At 40.8% G+C, this 14,085-nt stretch overlaps 1 protein-coding gene across 4 annotated transcripts in view; it reads right to left on the bottom strand.

The window, feature by feature from the left end:
- Window positions 1-593: 593 nt before the first annotated feature.
- The window catches only part of ACP3 (acid phosphatase 3), a 45,197-nt gene continuing 31,705 nt past the window's right edge, over window positions 594-14,085 (bottom strand). For 2 of the 4 annotated variants that reach the window (XM_015068463.3, XM_027061845.2), the window contains 2 exons: window positions 11,336-11,505; window positions 594-1,215 (listed from right to left, as the gene is read on the bottom strand). In XM_015068463.3, the coding sequence (XP_014923949.1) occupies window positions 1,097-1,215; window positions 11,336-11,505 (289 nt within the window). In that variant the 3' untranslated portion in view covers window positions 594-1,096. Of the gene's footprint in view, window positions 1,216-2,018; window positions 3,798-7,050; window positions 10,670-11,335; window positions 11,506-14,085 lie in introns of those variants that run through there. The other 2 variants (XM_027061843.2, XM_027061844.2) reach the window with 2 other exon arrangements.

A 14,085-nucleotide genomic window follows, 5' to 3' on the forward strand; every position in this document is an offset into this window, starting at 1 on the left:
AGTGTGATGCTAAGTGAAATAAGCCATACAGAGAAAGACAGACACCATATGGTTTCACTCTTATGTGGATCCTGAGAAACTTAACAGAAACTCATGGGGAGGGGAAGGAAAAAAAAAAAGAGGTTAGAGTGGAAGAGAGCCAAAGCATAAGAGACTGTTAAAAACTGAGAACAAACTGAGGGTTGATGGGGGGGGGGGGAGGGTGGGGAGGGCGGGTGATGGGTATTGAGGAGGGCACCTTTTGGGATGAGCACTGGGTGTTGTATGGAAAACAATTTGACAATAAACTTCATATATTGAAAAAAAATAAAATAAAAATACAGTCTCATGGTAGAGGTAGAAAAAAGAAACATGACTGCATGGACTTCCAGGTTATTCCCCATTATAGAAATTGTGGGGAAAATGACCTGAGCAACAATTACAATAGTTGATATTACAGTTTCTGAGAATTAAATACCTCTCTCTAAGGCAGTTTCAATACAGCTATGTGTTTGTATGTGTTAGTATATGTACACATACAGAAATCTGTTAGCTATCAAACACTGGGTAGGAGTTTCTTTTCAGGAGTGTATACATGTTTGTATTCAACCTACTTAACAGCTAAAAAAAAGATTTATTTACACCTTCTGGTTGGGTCTTATTTCTTAAGAATCATCCTACATGATACTATTTCTAGTGTAAGTATTGTCATTATCCAGTTTTCTTTAATCTATGTTGTCACACGTTGTAACCATTTGCTCTTTGAAGGCAAAAGGCTGGTTGGAGTTTAACTTCTTTCTTTCTTTCTGGACATCCATGCCAGAGAATACAACTATCCTTTGCAGAAGAACTTCTTTCTAGCTGCGTGAGAAGCTTGCACTATGATGAGGAGGCCTAACCATCAGGAGACCTAACCAAGTAACTTGGGGTTCATTCATCAGTCCCTGGGTCACTATGAGTTCAGACCCTGCTCTAGCCAGGCTCAAAGGGAAGGGTGTGGGCAGGGTGATGTCCACATGGTGAAAGCCAGTCCTTTCCATGAGGCATCACTGAGAGGTGCTGCATCCCAGGAGGTTGGTGGTTGGTGTGGTGTGTCCGCCCTTATTCAGCCATCTGTTCAGATATTCCGATAGGGGTCTCTGTGCCAGCAGGGCCCATGGCGGATGAGGGTAAGCAGCAACACCACGAGGACACCAGACACCAGGCAAAAGGCAACAGCAAGGACGACCCTTAGAACTGTGGAAAAATTGGAAGACCCATAATGTAAAATTAATGGATTAGGAAAATATGAAGATTATAAAATGAGGAAAATAGGAAGATCACACATCAATGTTGATTTCTGCCTTAATTGTAAAAATTCAGTGGTGTTTCTGAAGCAACCTTGAAACCAGTAGCGTGTGCTGAAAAGACACTAGACTAGGAGTCAGGAAATGACCTAGGTTAGTTCTGGCATGACCTTTGACCTCTGAGTCTCAGCTCCTCCACCATAAAGGGAGGGTGATTGACTTAAGTATTTCTTTTTCCTTTCCTTTTATTTTATTTTTATTTTCTCTTCTTCTTCTTCTTCTTCTTCTTCTTCTTCTTCTTCTTCTTCTATTTTTTTTGACTGAAGTATTTCTAAGGTCCTTTCCAGCATTAACTTCATGCATTTTTATACAGTTAAAATGATCAATTGTTCATGGTCTCAGTGTCAACAGAAATACTATCATTAATTGGGTCTAAAAGAAATGGAATATCATCTTTTAGTTTCTGAATTTGTTTTTCAATAAATACATTTTAGAGAAGAAACCTTGAGCACATGTTAACAATCACAAGCATTTTTAAGATAACTGTGTACTATTGCTAATCTGCACCTTTATTTACACATAGCCCTTTGATAGCTGACCAGTCATGGGGAGATATACGGGGTCATTTTTTATGAGATGCTATTCATTATTACATATAGGAAGTTACCCTCCACACACACACACACACACACACACACACACACACACATACACACACACACGCACGCACACCCTGGTACACTGTAGTATATCCATCATAAATATCAATTTGTACCATTTCTAAATGGATGTCTGATCTTCATTGTAAAACTAAAGGATTGGTGGTTGGTTTAGGCAGTGGGAGAGTGAACATCTCTCTGACCTGGCAGCTCTGTCTACAGAAGCCCTCATGCTCCATGGAACACAGTTGAAAATCACTTATTTAACCTAACCTTATCATTGTAGACATGAAAAAAAAAAGAAGTAGAGAGATTAGATAATTTGGCTAAGGATAAGCAGATAATTGTATTTGGGTTGGAATATATAGGTTTATCAGTCTCATGATTCACTAATGACTCAGTTCACTAATGACTTCCAAATTTAAATCTTCTGCAAACTCAAGACTCATATATCCAACTGTGTACTTGACATATTCCCTTGGACATTGAATAGTCATTTCAATCTCAGCAAGTCCAAAACTGAATTCCCAATCCCTTCATGCCTTCCCCTGCCCCAAACTCTGTTCTTCCTGCAGTCCTCATATCAGTTGATGGAAAATTCCTTCTTCTGTCTCAGCCCCATACTCTTGAAATCTCCTCTGATTTCCTCTATTTCTCTCACATCCTATAATCAATCTGTCAGTAAGTCCTGTTGTTCTTCCAAAAACTATATCTAGAAACCAATGATTTCTCCCCTTCTCTCCACCACCCAGGATTATTACAACATCCTCCTGACTTGTTCCCTAGCTTCTATACTTTCTTCCCTATGATCTATTTTCAACACAGCAGCGAAATGACTTCAATTCAAATCATGACACTCTTCTACCTAAAACAAAGTCTGCAATGAATGCTTTTCTCACTCAGAACGAAAACCAAAGTCCTAACGATAACAGTTTATAAGGCTCTATATCATCAGGCCTGATTAACATAGATTTCGTCTCCTACCACCTTCCCTTTGCTTACTCTCTTTTGGCCACATGGGCCTTGTTGTTCCTCAGACATGCCAGGCACACACCCATTTACAACTTTTGCTATAGTTACTACTATTGCCTAGATGCTCTTCTCATGAATCTCTGCGTCAGGTAACTCTATTGCTTTCTTTGCTCAAATCTCATCTTCTCAATGAGGACTTTCTACTTAAAGGTGCAACCAATATGCCCTTTCCCCATTCCCACCCCAGCTTGGCACTTGGGATCCTCACCTTCCAAAGTACTTATTTATTATATTTGTTACTCATTATCCAACCCTCTCTCCCTCTAATAGAATGTAAGCTTCATGAAGGCAGAAAACTTTGTCTTTTTGTTCATGAATGTATCCCTGGCAGTTAGAACAATACCTGGCACATAGGAGATGCTCAATAAATATTTGTGGAAAAAATGAATGATTTAGAACTCACAGGTTCTCAATTCTTAGTTCAGTGCTTTTCTCACAATGTCAGGATGCCTCTTAGCATCACGAGAAGATTAATATTAATAAAGTTAGGTCGTGGTGGATGGGTGCCATTACCCCTGTGAATGGAGTTTATATAAAGGTGGAGGAAACTGAAGAGAATTGAGGAAGGAAGCAAGGAAAGAGCTAAATAAAATGGGGGAAGAAGGCAGAGACTAATGATTCTTCAAAGTTAATGTTCATGGATGATTATTTGTATTTGGAAATGTATTTTCAATTATTTTTATTGGCTACATTGTCATAATAGTCCCATGGAATATACCTCCCCAATATTTTCCCTTCCTTCAGTCTTTCCTAGACATGCAGTGGGCACACACCATACGCCAGGTCAGCGGTGTGTTGGGTTCTGGGGTTCCATGATCCCTGATTTTGAGATCACCAATATCTAGTGGGAGAACCAGATAGACAATTATGAGATCATGTGATAAATAGTAAAATAGAAGTATAAAAGACATGCCATTGGAGTAGAGAAAAAGTTGCAATTAATACAAAGCTTTCTATTTAGAAGAGAACAAGGTTGGAAAGTCTTCTGAGAAAGTGATAAGATTTGAGCAGAACTTTGAGGTAAATAAGACTTTCCATGAGACAGAATGAGTTGCACAAGAGCGTGTTTGGGAAATAATGAGCAGTTGCACGTGGCTGGAGTATAGCTTCTGGTGAGTTAAGACTAGATAGGTAGGTTGAGGCCTAGGTTTTAGGTCTGGTTTGTCGTGGGTACATGGAAATCATCAGCAATTATGACACATGGAAGTGACATGGCCCAATTTGTATTTAAAAAAAGAAGACAACTATAGAGAAAGATAGGGTGGTGGAGACACCCTAGGCCTGATGGCTATTAAAATGCCTTTGACAAGATACTTAGGGTTCAGCACTGGAAGTGTGGTCGACATTGCAGATGAAGGAATTCTAGGATACTCTTGCAGTAGAATTGACAGGTTCTGTGATGGATTACAATGTACTGGTAAAGGAGAAGTGGAGTCACGGCCACCCATGGGTTCTAGCTTGGGTGAAGAAGATGATTAGGCTATGAACGGAGATTGGAAGTCCATTAAAAAGGATCAGTTTGGAGTGGAGGAGATAATACATTTTATTTCAAATGTAGGATTGAGATGGGTTAATATCCTCGTAGAAATGATCAGTAGGCAGCTGAAAAAAACAGATCTAGAATTCTATATGCAGATGTGGAAATAAGAATTGTAGACGTAAGAAGATGGAGGCCTGGGTAATGCTGGCTCATGGCGAGGGTAGAATGACGGAACCAAGGACAAGCCAGTAGGATGTTATCATTTAGGGGGTTGGAGGAAGATATGAGTCTAAGAACGTAGAAAAGACTCAGGAGAGACTCTTTCTCCCTCTCCTAAATTAAAAAAAAATTTTTTTAATGTTTTTAGTTATTTTTGAGACAGAGAGAAAGCACAAGCTGGGGAAGGGCAGAGAGAGAGGGAGACAGGAACCCAAGAGGGCTCCGTGCCGACAGCACAGAACCCGATGTGGGGCTCAAACTCATGAGCTGTGAGATCATGACCTGAGCCGAATTTGGATGCTTAGCGGACTGAGCCACCCAGGTGCCCCATATCTCCTCAATTTTTAAAAATTTATGCTCCCGTGTATTGAGAAGCATTTTGTGAGTTTGATAGAGTAATGTTCTAGGGTCTGAGAAAGAAAGCGATCAGTTGCATCGGACAAGCTCTCCTACCGCACAGGAACACATGAAAGCCACTGAAGGCAGTGTGAGCCAGCACTGCTCTTCTGAGATCTATTTTGGCAACGTGTATCAAAAAGCCTCTTCCTCTCGCCATTACTCCTGACGTCCTGTATACTCTTCCTCTTTCCTGTTTGAATAAGTCTGTCCACATCCTCGTCCTTGGATTACTGCAACAGTCTCCCAGCTGTGCTCCCTGCTCTCGGTCCCACTGTTCTCCGATCCTCTCTCCCCACTGAGGACAGAGGTCTTTCTAAAACAAGAAGCCCATCCCATCATCTGTCCTCTGCCGAAAACCTCTTAATGACTAGAGCTATTCAACTTGACCTGAGACACTTAATGTCCGCCTTCCCAGTGTTTGCACTATGACCGGACATACTCCTTCCTGTTCCTAAAATGCCCCATGTTGTCTTTAGCCTCTGGGCTTCTACACATTTTCTTTTGTCTGTAATACTCTCCTCTCTCCTCACCTCCACTCACCCTGTTAATTCCTTCTTTCCTTCAGGCTTTGGTTTATTTTTTTTTAATTAAAAAAAATGTTTATTTATTTTGAGAGAGAGAGAGAGAAAGAATGAGTAGGGGAGGGACAGACAGAGAGGGAGAGAGAGAATCTCTAGCAGGCTCCACACTGACAGTGCAGAGCCTGATGCAGGGCTCAAACCCCCAAACCGTAAAATCATGACCTGAGCCAAAATCAAGTGTTGGACGCTCAACTAAGCCACCCAGGTGCTCCCAGACTTTGGTTTAAACAGCACCCCCTTTGAGAAGCCTTCTCTGACCCCTTAGACTTAAGCTAGTTTCCTTTCCCCTATATCCTTTATTATAGTATTACCATACTTAACTGTTAGGGCTTATTTAATTTTTTATCCTCCTGTCCTCCCTGCCAAGGGGTCCAGGTCACATGGGGACAATTTTCTTGTATTGCTGCTACTTTCTCAACAAACTTAACACTTGCTACATAGACACATATTGGGTACATGAGAGGTACTCAAAAAATACCTGTTATTAAATATTCATTAAAAAGTTTTTTTTTTAATGTTTTTACTTATTTTTGAGACAGAGAGAGACAGAGGTTGAGCAGGGGAGGGGCAGAGAGAGGGGGAGACACAGAATCCGAAGCAGGCTCCAGGCTCTGAGCTGTCAGCACAGAGCCCGACGCAGGGCTTGAACTCATGGAGTGTGAGATCATGACCTGAGCTGAAGTCGGATGCTTAACCAACTGAGCCACCCAGGCACCCCATTAAATATTCATATACTTTGACCCACTAATTCAAGTTTTGGGCATTTGTCCCAGGGGAATAGTCAACAAGACAGTGTGGGATGGAAAGGGAAGATGATATAGTAGAAACATGGTGTTAGAGACTGTGAGGCTTGAATCCTGACCCTAACACTTGTGGCATGTTGTTTTCTGAGGCTATTTTCTTCTCTGTAAAGTGGGGATATGTCCTATTGACAGGAAAACAAAAACAGGTCACTGAGCTAGGTGCTGTGACTTTCAAAAGGGAAGTTTCCAAAAAGAGATGGAAGGAAGAACATCATTTTACGGAATAGTTCAGGAGTGAGCGAGGAGGAAATACAGAATACAAACGATTAGTTCAAGAAAATTGGGATTGAAGAGAGTGAGATGGAGCAGGCACTTGAGATGTCCTTTGATGAGAGATGTAGGCATTTCCTAGTAGAAGGAAGCCACCACAGAGGAAGAAAAAGAAGCTACGCTTCACTGAGGTCCCAGGAAATGAGGGGTGGGATCATACACATGAGGAAAGGATACTCAGGGAGTAACATGTTTTCTTGAGGAGTAGCAGTAGAGTCAAGTTAAGGCTACTAATATGTTTGGTGGTAGTGACAGGAGAATCTAAAAGAGTTTTCAGTGGACTATCTTGCTCTTCTAAGGACATCTCACTAGAATTAAACAAGCCAAGATGAACTTGAAAGTTTGGGGAAAATAACAAGGCCTTCCTGTAGAACTCAGGAAAAGGGTCCAGGAAGGGTGAATACTTTGGCCAAACAGCGTTGAAAGAACCAGCTGGGGTTGAAGTAGAAATTTCAATATTCATAATTTGAAATGGTAACAATAGGCTTCTGTTCCAACTTAGCAGATCAGAATGCCAACACTGTGTGGTTGGTTTAACCAAGGGTTGGATATTATTGTGGGTGGGCAGGGTATAGGATGGGCCACTATTATGTCAGAATCGCCTAGGCTGAGGACAGGAGGGGGAGTGAGGAGTGAGCTGGCATATATACCAGAGCAAGTTCCCAATGCCATTAATGAATGATGACACATGTCCTGGGAAACTGATGATAGTAGCAACAAGAATGAGAAACAGGTGCTATAACTGGCTTCATCTCTGAGGGAGGAGGGGTGCTGGAAGAGGTATCAATGAACAGTGGCTCCAAAAAGCAAGAGGAGAACAAAAGAATGCCAAGCTGACAATGCTGAAAACAGGCCAAATAATACAGACATATTGGTATATACATATATGTATGTAGTTGGTGACTGGGTCTTTATAGTACACTCCCATTTGAGGCTCATTCATAGCTTCTCTCCCCTATTTATTGAACAAGTGAGTTCTAAGCTCCTGATAAATGGGTCCAGCCATGAAGAAGCCAGGCTAAGTGTGAAGGGCTGAACATTTATTCAATTAGCAAATACTGACTGAAGGTACCAGGTTCTAGGCATTGTCTGAAGATTTAAGGAGGGAAAGGGTAATGATCTTGCCTTTAGGAAGCTCATGGTTGAATCTTGGGCATGTGTATATTTGCTGAAGATTTACAAAGCTTTTTATAAGGAGAAACTTGAACTTCCCACCATTAATTCTCCTTCCCACTAAGTATGTGGTGCTGGAGATTGAGGGAGAGGGGTGGGAGAGTGCTAGCAATGAAAGTCTGACTGTGTTAGTAAAATTTTGGAATTAAGAAAGCATTTTCTAAAAAGGGATTTTATTTTCAAGTAACATAGTATGGAACTTAGACTTATCATGAATTCCCCAGCAAAGAGTCTGCTTACTTTAATTGATATGACAGTGATATTAATTGGGTCTACTAACGCTAGTGAATAATACTGCTTACAGGTATGGGTAGGATTTCATGGGTGGCAGAGTAGCCAGGCATTCTGCACATACACGATGTGTCCTGTATTTAATGGTTTGTCCTGCTTCCTGTATTGGCTTTCTCAGGACACCCTAAATGTTCTGTAGCCATTTTTTTCTGAGTAAATTATAAAAATGCAGTAGTTAAAGCTATTATTCAAATTGATTTGGGCATCCTATTTGCTAAATTTTGTGCCCTACTAAGGAATCATTCAATGCCTATACGCTTCCATGCTCTGGCATGCTTCATGGTGTCTCTGGCAAGGCAAATAGGATTTCCTGTCCCAGGAATTTCCCAACACTGAAAACAGTCTGTCTTCCTGAAATTTTTACCTGATACCCCAAGCAGCACTCTTTGAGACCATATAGAACAAATCAAATCCCTTTTCCTTAAAGAACTTCAGATATTGAATTTGCTTTGTTGGAGACCGCCTCATGTTATAAACTCTGAAGTTTTCTATGAGCTCAATCCAGTGGTGTGCTAGTAAACTGGATCAAAACCACAAAAGACAAAGCCCTGGTTTGTGGCATATGGTGATTTCTGTGATGAAGACACTCCAGCCATGACACCATGACCATTTTCATGCTGCCAAAGTCAAGTGATTGAATTCAGAGTTGGGAAGGGCTGTGCACATTCCACTCTCGAGGTTGGTATGTGTTGGCTCCAGCACACCGATGCTTCAGTTTTTGTTTTATTAACATATTTTGCTAATTGGTTTCACTCCATTTGAATACCGAATTGATACTGGTGTCTTGAGGAAAAGAATTTTATAAATACTCTACAGGAAGATTTGTGAAGAGGAGGTGACATATTGGCTATGGAGGATAAAGGAAAGGATGGGCTCAAAAATACCCCCCAGGTTAGCAGGTATCACTGCTGATCAAGATAGAGACGGTATGTTCAAGGAGGAAAGGTAAGTGATCTATACATCCATTGGGCAAATATTTAGTGAGCACTAATTCATGTCAGGCACAGGTATTTCTGAGACAGATATAAGAGAGAACACAACAGATAAAAACCCTTGCTCTTGTGTCGTTGATATTTGATCTTATTAGAATTGGACCCTTGAAGGAAACCTGTGGGAATCTCATTGGACCCAGAACCTTCTGCTGAGTAAGTCCTCTACCCTTTCCAGCTTCAAGCCACTGAGAGATTTGATAAATGGCTTTGTAGTACCTTGTGCTGTACCATTAGAAACTTCCATCCAAACTGACTTCACATGGTGCAATTGTTACCTCTTACAGGTAGCCCTTCCTGACATTCCTTACTGCCTCCCACCCTCTGAATCCAGTTAACTCTTGTTCCATAGCAACCCTTGTGGTGGTAAGATATAACCCTTGTTATTCTGTGTAATATGTATCTTTTTGCTTTCCCACTGGGTTGTAAATTTCCCAAGGGTGTTTTCTTGCAAGTTCCATCTTAATAGATAAAGCAGAGCCATCCATCAGCTTAACCTTTTTCTGAAGTAGTAAAGACCGAACTAAACTCATTTTCAATGTAAAATATTCACCTAAGCCAGTCAAGATCCATTTTTACTTTACATTAATATTTTCCCTCCTGTTACATTAAAAATAAAATCCCCAAACAAAAATGTAGCCCCTAAAATCTGCCCTTCACGTATTTTATTCTAATTAAACACACACACACTTTTCAAAAATAATTTTAAAAGTAATGTTTTTGAACTCCCTACTAATGACTTTATTCACTAGTTTACATTTGTCTTATTGTGGAGGAAAGTTACATGCATGGGGGAGAAGAGTAATCAGAGAGCAGCCCTGAGGACAAATATTGCCTTGGGAAAAAATAATGCAAATAAATATATGAATCAGTGTCTCAAGTCAGTCGTTCAATGACTCACTGGGAGAGGGAATGGTTTTTCCTCTGGACTCTGGCACCCAGCGGAAACCATCTCTAGAAAACATTTCATCTTTTTCTACAATGGTAACGTAGCACAGTGTTCTCTAGGCGTGTTACATCTGCCACATGGCAAATCTGTAAGACTCTAAAGAGTGCCATTTGAATATGATTTCTTCTTGCATAGTGAGTAGTTTCAGCAGGGCCAGGAGTTTGCTTAGGTTTTCTGAAGATAATCAGGATCAAAACCTTACACGTTCCTTTCGTCCTCAGAACAGCTATCACAGCCATACTTTTCAACATTCCGGTAAGTTTTGATCTTGAAGGCATTCAGGAACGCTCTTACATTTCTAATTTTGTTCCAGTTTGATATGTATCATACTTCCTCTCCCAAATCAACTCCACATTCAACATGTCTTACCATCTTCCAAGAGAAACCACTCATGCAGGGTACTCATCTCTGATGGTTGTGCCTAAATATTGTGCTCTCACCAAATTACTTATATGCCAGGATGTCTGCTCTCCAAGAGCTGCCATATATATTATATACAGCAAAGTTTTCTGGCAAATTTGCTTTTGGTTTCTTCAAAAGTAACATGGATTTTCCAGGGCTAAAGGATACAAAGAGGTGTTTATTTTTCAGCTTTTCTACCCAATTAGTTTTAACACAAATATATAAAGATAGTACCAATGTCCCGGTGGAGGTGATTTCTCCGGATTGTTCCACTGTATCCATTTATCTGCCTCTCCTTGTGAGAAGGCTGGAACTAACAGTTCCAAAGCTGGTCCTCTGCCCATTTGCCTAGGATGAACTTCTTCCCTTCCTTGCTCTCACCCTAGATTGTGGATTTTGTTTGAAATCTGTTCCACTTCAGACACTTCAAGAGCAACCTCATTAATCCTGCTCAAATGAAATCTGGAAGTCCTTAAAAAAAACCAAAAGGCTCTATGTGGCCAGTTCATGGCAACCCCAAGAACTTTGATTTAAGTTTTGCCTCTGATTATATTTTGACATGATGCTTTTTTTCTGTAAACACTGAAAAAACCAAGTCAAGGTTTAGGCAAGTAGGGGCAGGGCCTCATGGAGAGGTTGGAGTTGCCTGAAGTTGGGGGGGGGTCCCCGGAACACACAATTATCACCTCAAACCTATTTCCCTCAAAGCTGGGAGTGATGGCTGAGTGATATTCTCAAAGCACCACCTGTCTGGAGAAAGGGTATTCTGCCTTCTCTACAGAGCTCTGCATGTACACTAACCCATAACATCCTCAGTAAGTACCTTGGTTGTTGCTTGTGGTCATACACTCCGTGGACCAATCTTGGGGGATCACAGGGGCAACCAGCTCAGCAAACTTGGTCAGAGGACAGCTGGGAGTGCAGCCTGGCAGTGTGAGGGGATATGGTTCGTGCTGCGTCTCATTCCGATAGTACATCTCTATGAAATACTCCCTGGTGGAAGAAGGTAGAAGAGAGAGCTGTTAGTTCTGTGTTGTTGAACTGCCATTGAATATTTTCCCATCTGGCCTGTAACATGTCAGCTGTAGGACTAGGGGAAGAATATACAGGAATGAGTAGATATGAGCTAACTTAGGTGTGGAAATAGGGAGATTGGGGCCAGTGGGTCAGATCCAGAGGGTAGAAATGGGAGGACTGGTTTGTTAGATAACCAGAGGCAAAGGAGGTAGGGACCAGGAAGCTTAATCAGAGAGGGAGCTACCAGGTGGTGGTTGGGGGAGTTGGGGATGATTTGATGAGCCTTTGAGTAAGAAGTGGGGATCAGGTGGGGTGTTGGGTTTTCTTTCTCCTATTCTCTCCCCTTTATGATCCCCATTTGCTTCATTTTCTTTTCCTCTCTCAGTATTTCTTGTAGCCTTTCCCCTGAATGAAGTTGTCTCTCTTCTCCTTAGCCAGGCAATAACTTGGAAACATATGCGCTTAAATATACATCAAGATTTTATCAAAATTACATCTCAGAAAGAGGGTGTGGGTGTATACCTAGGTAATTTATACTCCCTCATCCTCAATACTTTACTTGAAAAAACAAGGTGTTGTTTCAGGAAAAACCACTGGCCTTTGCCAACCTTGTAAAACTAGTACGAGGGGCTTATGGAAGTCTTTTGCCAAACATGCAGGAGAGAAATTCAAGTAGGATTTAGTGATCATTCTTGCCGTAGTAACCTCACAACTGCCACTGTTGGTTGTTGTTATAAACAAGCCTTTAAAACATCACTTTGAAAGCCACATAAACACTATTAACTGCAAATATTCACTTAGAGAAATGTTTTTAAAAACTTCCCAATATTATGTGAATGAGTGCTTATACCCCGGGATAATTTTCCAGTGACAGCATCTTTTATCTCAAGATGATATGGCAAACATAACTAACAGTCAATCAAAATTCGTGATTCTCTTTCTACTGAATAGAGTTATGGCTGAAAATGGACTACATTTCCCAGACTCCCTTGTACCTAGGTGGGACCAAGTGACTACAGGTATTCCTTGGAGATGTTGTGGGTTTAGTTTCAGACTACTGCAAGAAAGCAAATATCACAATAAAGTGATTGAAAGGAATTATTTGATTTCCTAGTGCATGTAAAAGTCATGTATATTCTTTATAGTAGTCTACTAACTGTGTAACAGCATATGTCTAAAAAATGTGTATAACCTAATTAAAAATACTTTATTGCTAAAAAATGCTAACCATCATCAGAGTTTTCAGTCAATTGTAATCTTTTTGCTGGTGGAGGGTCATGCCTCTGTATTGGTGACTGCTGACTCCAGGGTGGTGGTTGCTAAAGGTGAGGGTGACTGTGGCAATTTCTTAAAATAAGACGACAGTGAAATTTGCCACATCAGTTAGTTGACTCTTCCTTTCCTGAACAATTTCTCTGCAGCATGTGATGCTGTTTGACAGTATTTTACCCACAGAAGAACTTCCTTCAAAAGTGGAGTCAATCCTCTCTAACCCTGCCACTGCTTTATTAACTAAGTTCATGTGATATTCTAAATCCTTTGTTGTCACCTCAACAGTCTTCTCAGCATCTGCAGCAGAAGTAGGTTCATCTCAAGAAACCACTTTCTTTGCTCATCCATTCAAATTTTGTCATGAGATTGCAGCAATTCAGTCCCGTCTTCAGGCTCCACTTCTAATTCTAGTTCTCTTGCTGTTTCTACCACATCTGCACTGAAGTCTTAAAACCCCAATCATCCATGAGGGTTTTGGAATCAACTTCTTCCAAACTTCTGTTAATGTTGATATTTTGACTTCTTCCCATGAATCATGAATGTTCTTAATGGCATCTAGAACAGTGAATCCTTTCAATTTGCTTGGCCCCAATCCATCAGAGAGGAATCACTAGTGTATCTATGGCAGCTACAGCCTTCCAAAAGGTGTTTGTCAAATCATAAGATTTGAAAATCAAAACTGCTCCTTGATCCATGGGCTGCAGAATGAATGTTGTGTTCTCAGGCATGAAAACATTAATCTCATTGTACATCTCCATTAGAGCTCTTGGGTGACCAGGTGCATTGTCAATAAACAGTAATATTTTAAAAGGGTATTTTTCTGAGCAGGTCTCAAAAGTAGGCTTTTGTAAAATACTATTTCAGTAAACCATGTTATAAACAGATGTGCAGTCATCCAGTTTTGTTGTTCCATTTACAGAGCGCAGGTACATTAGATTTAGCATACTTCTTAAGGGTCTTAGGATTTCCCAAGTGGTAAATGAGCACTGGCTTCAACTTAAAGTCACCAGCTGCATTAGACCCTAACGAGGGAGGCAGCCTGTACTTTGAAGCTTTGAAGTCAGGCATTGACTTCTCTCTAGCTGTGAAAGTCCTAGATGGCCTCTTCTTCCAGTAGAAGGTTGGTTCATCTACATTGAAAATGTGTTGTTTACTGCAGCCACCTTCATTAATGATCTCAGCTAGATCTTCTTCTGGGTCACTTGCTGCAGCCTCTCCATTGGCATTTGCTGCTTCATCTTGCACTTTTATGTTATGGAGACGGCTTCTTTTCCTAGACCTCAT

Source organism: Acinonyx jubatus, chromosome C2, assembly GCF_027475565.1.
Source record: "Acinonyx jubatus isolate Ajub_Pintada_27869175 chromosome C2, VMU_Ajub_asm_v1.0, whole genome shotgun sequence".
NCBI lineage: Eukaryota > Metazoa > Chordata > Mammalia > Carnivora > Felidae > Acinonyx > Acinonyx jubatus.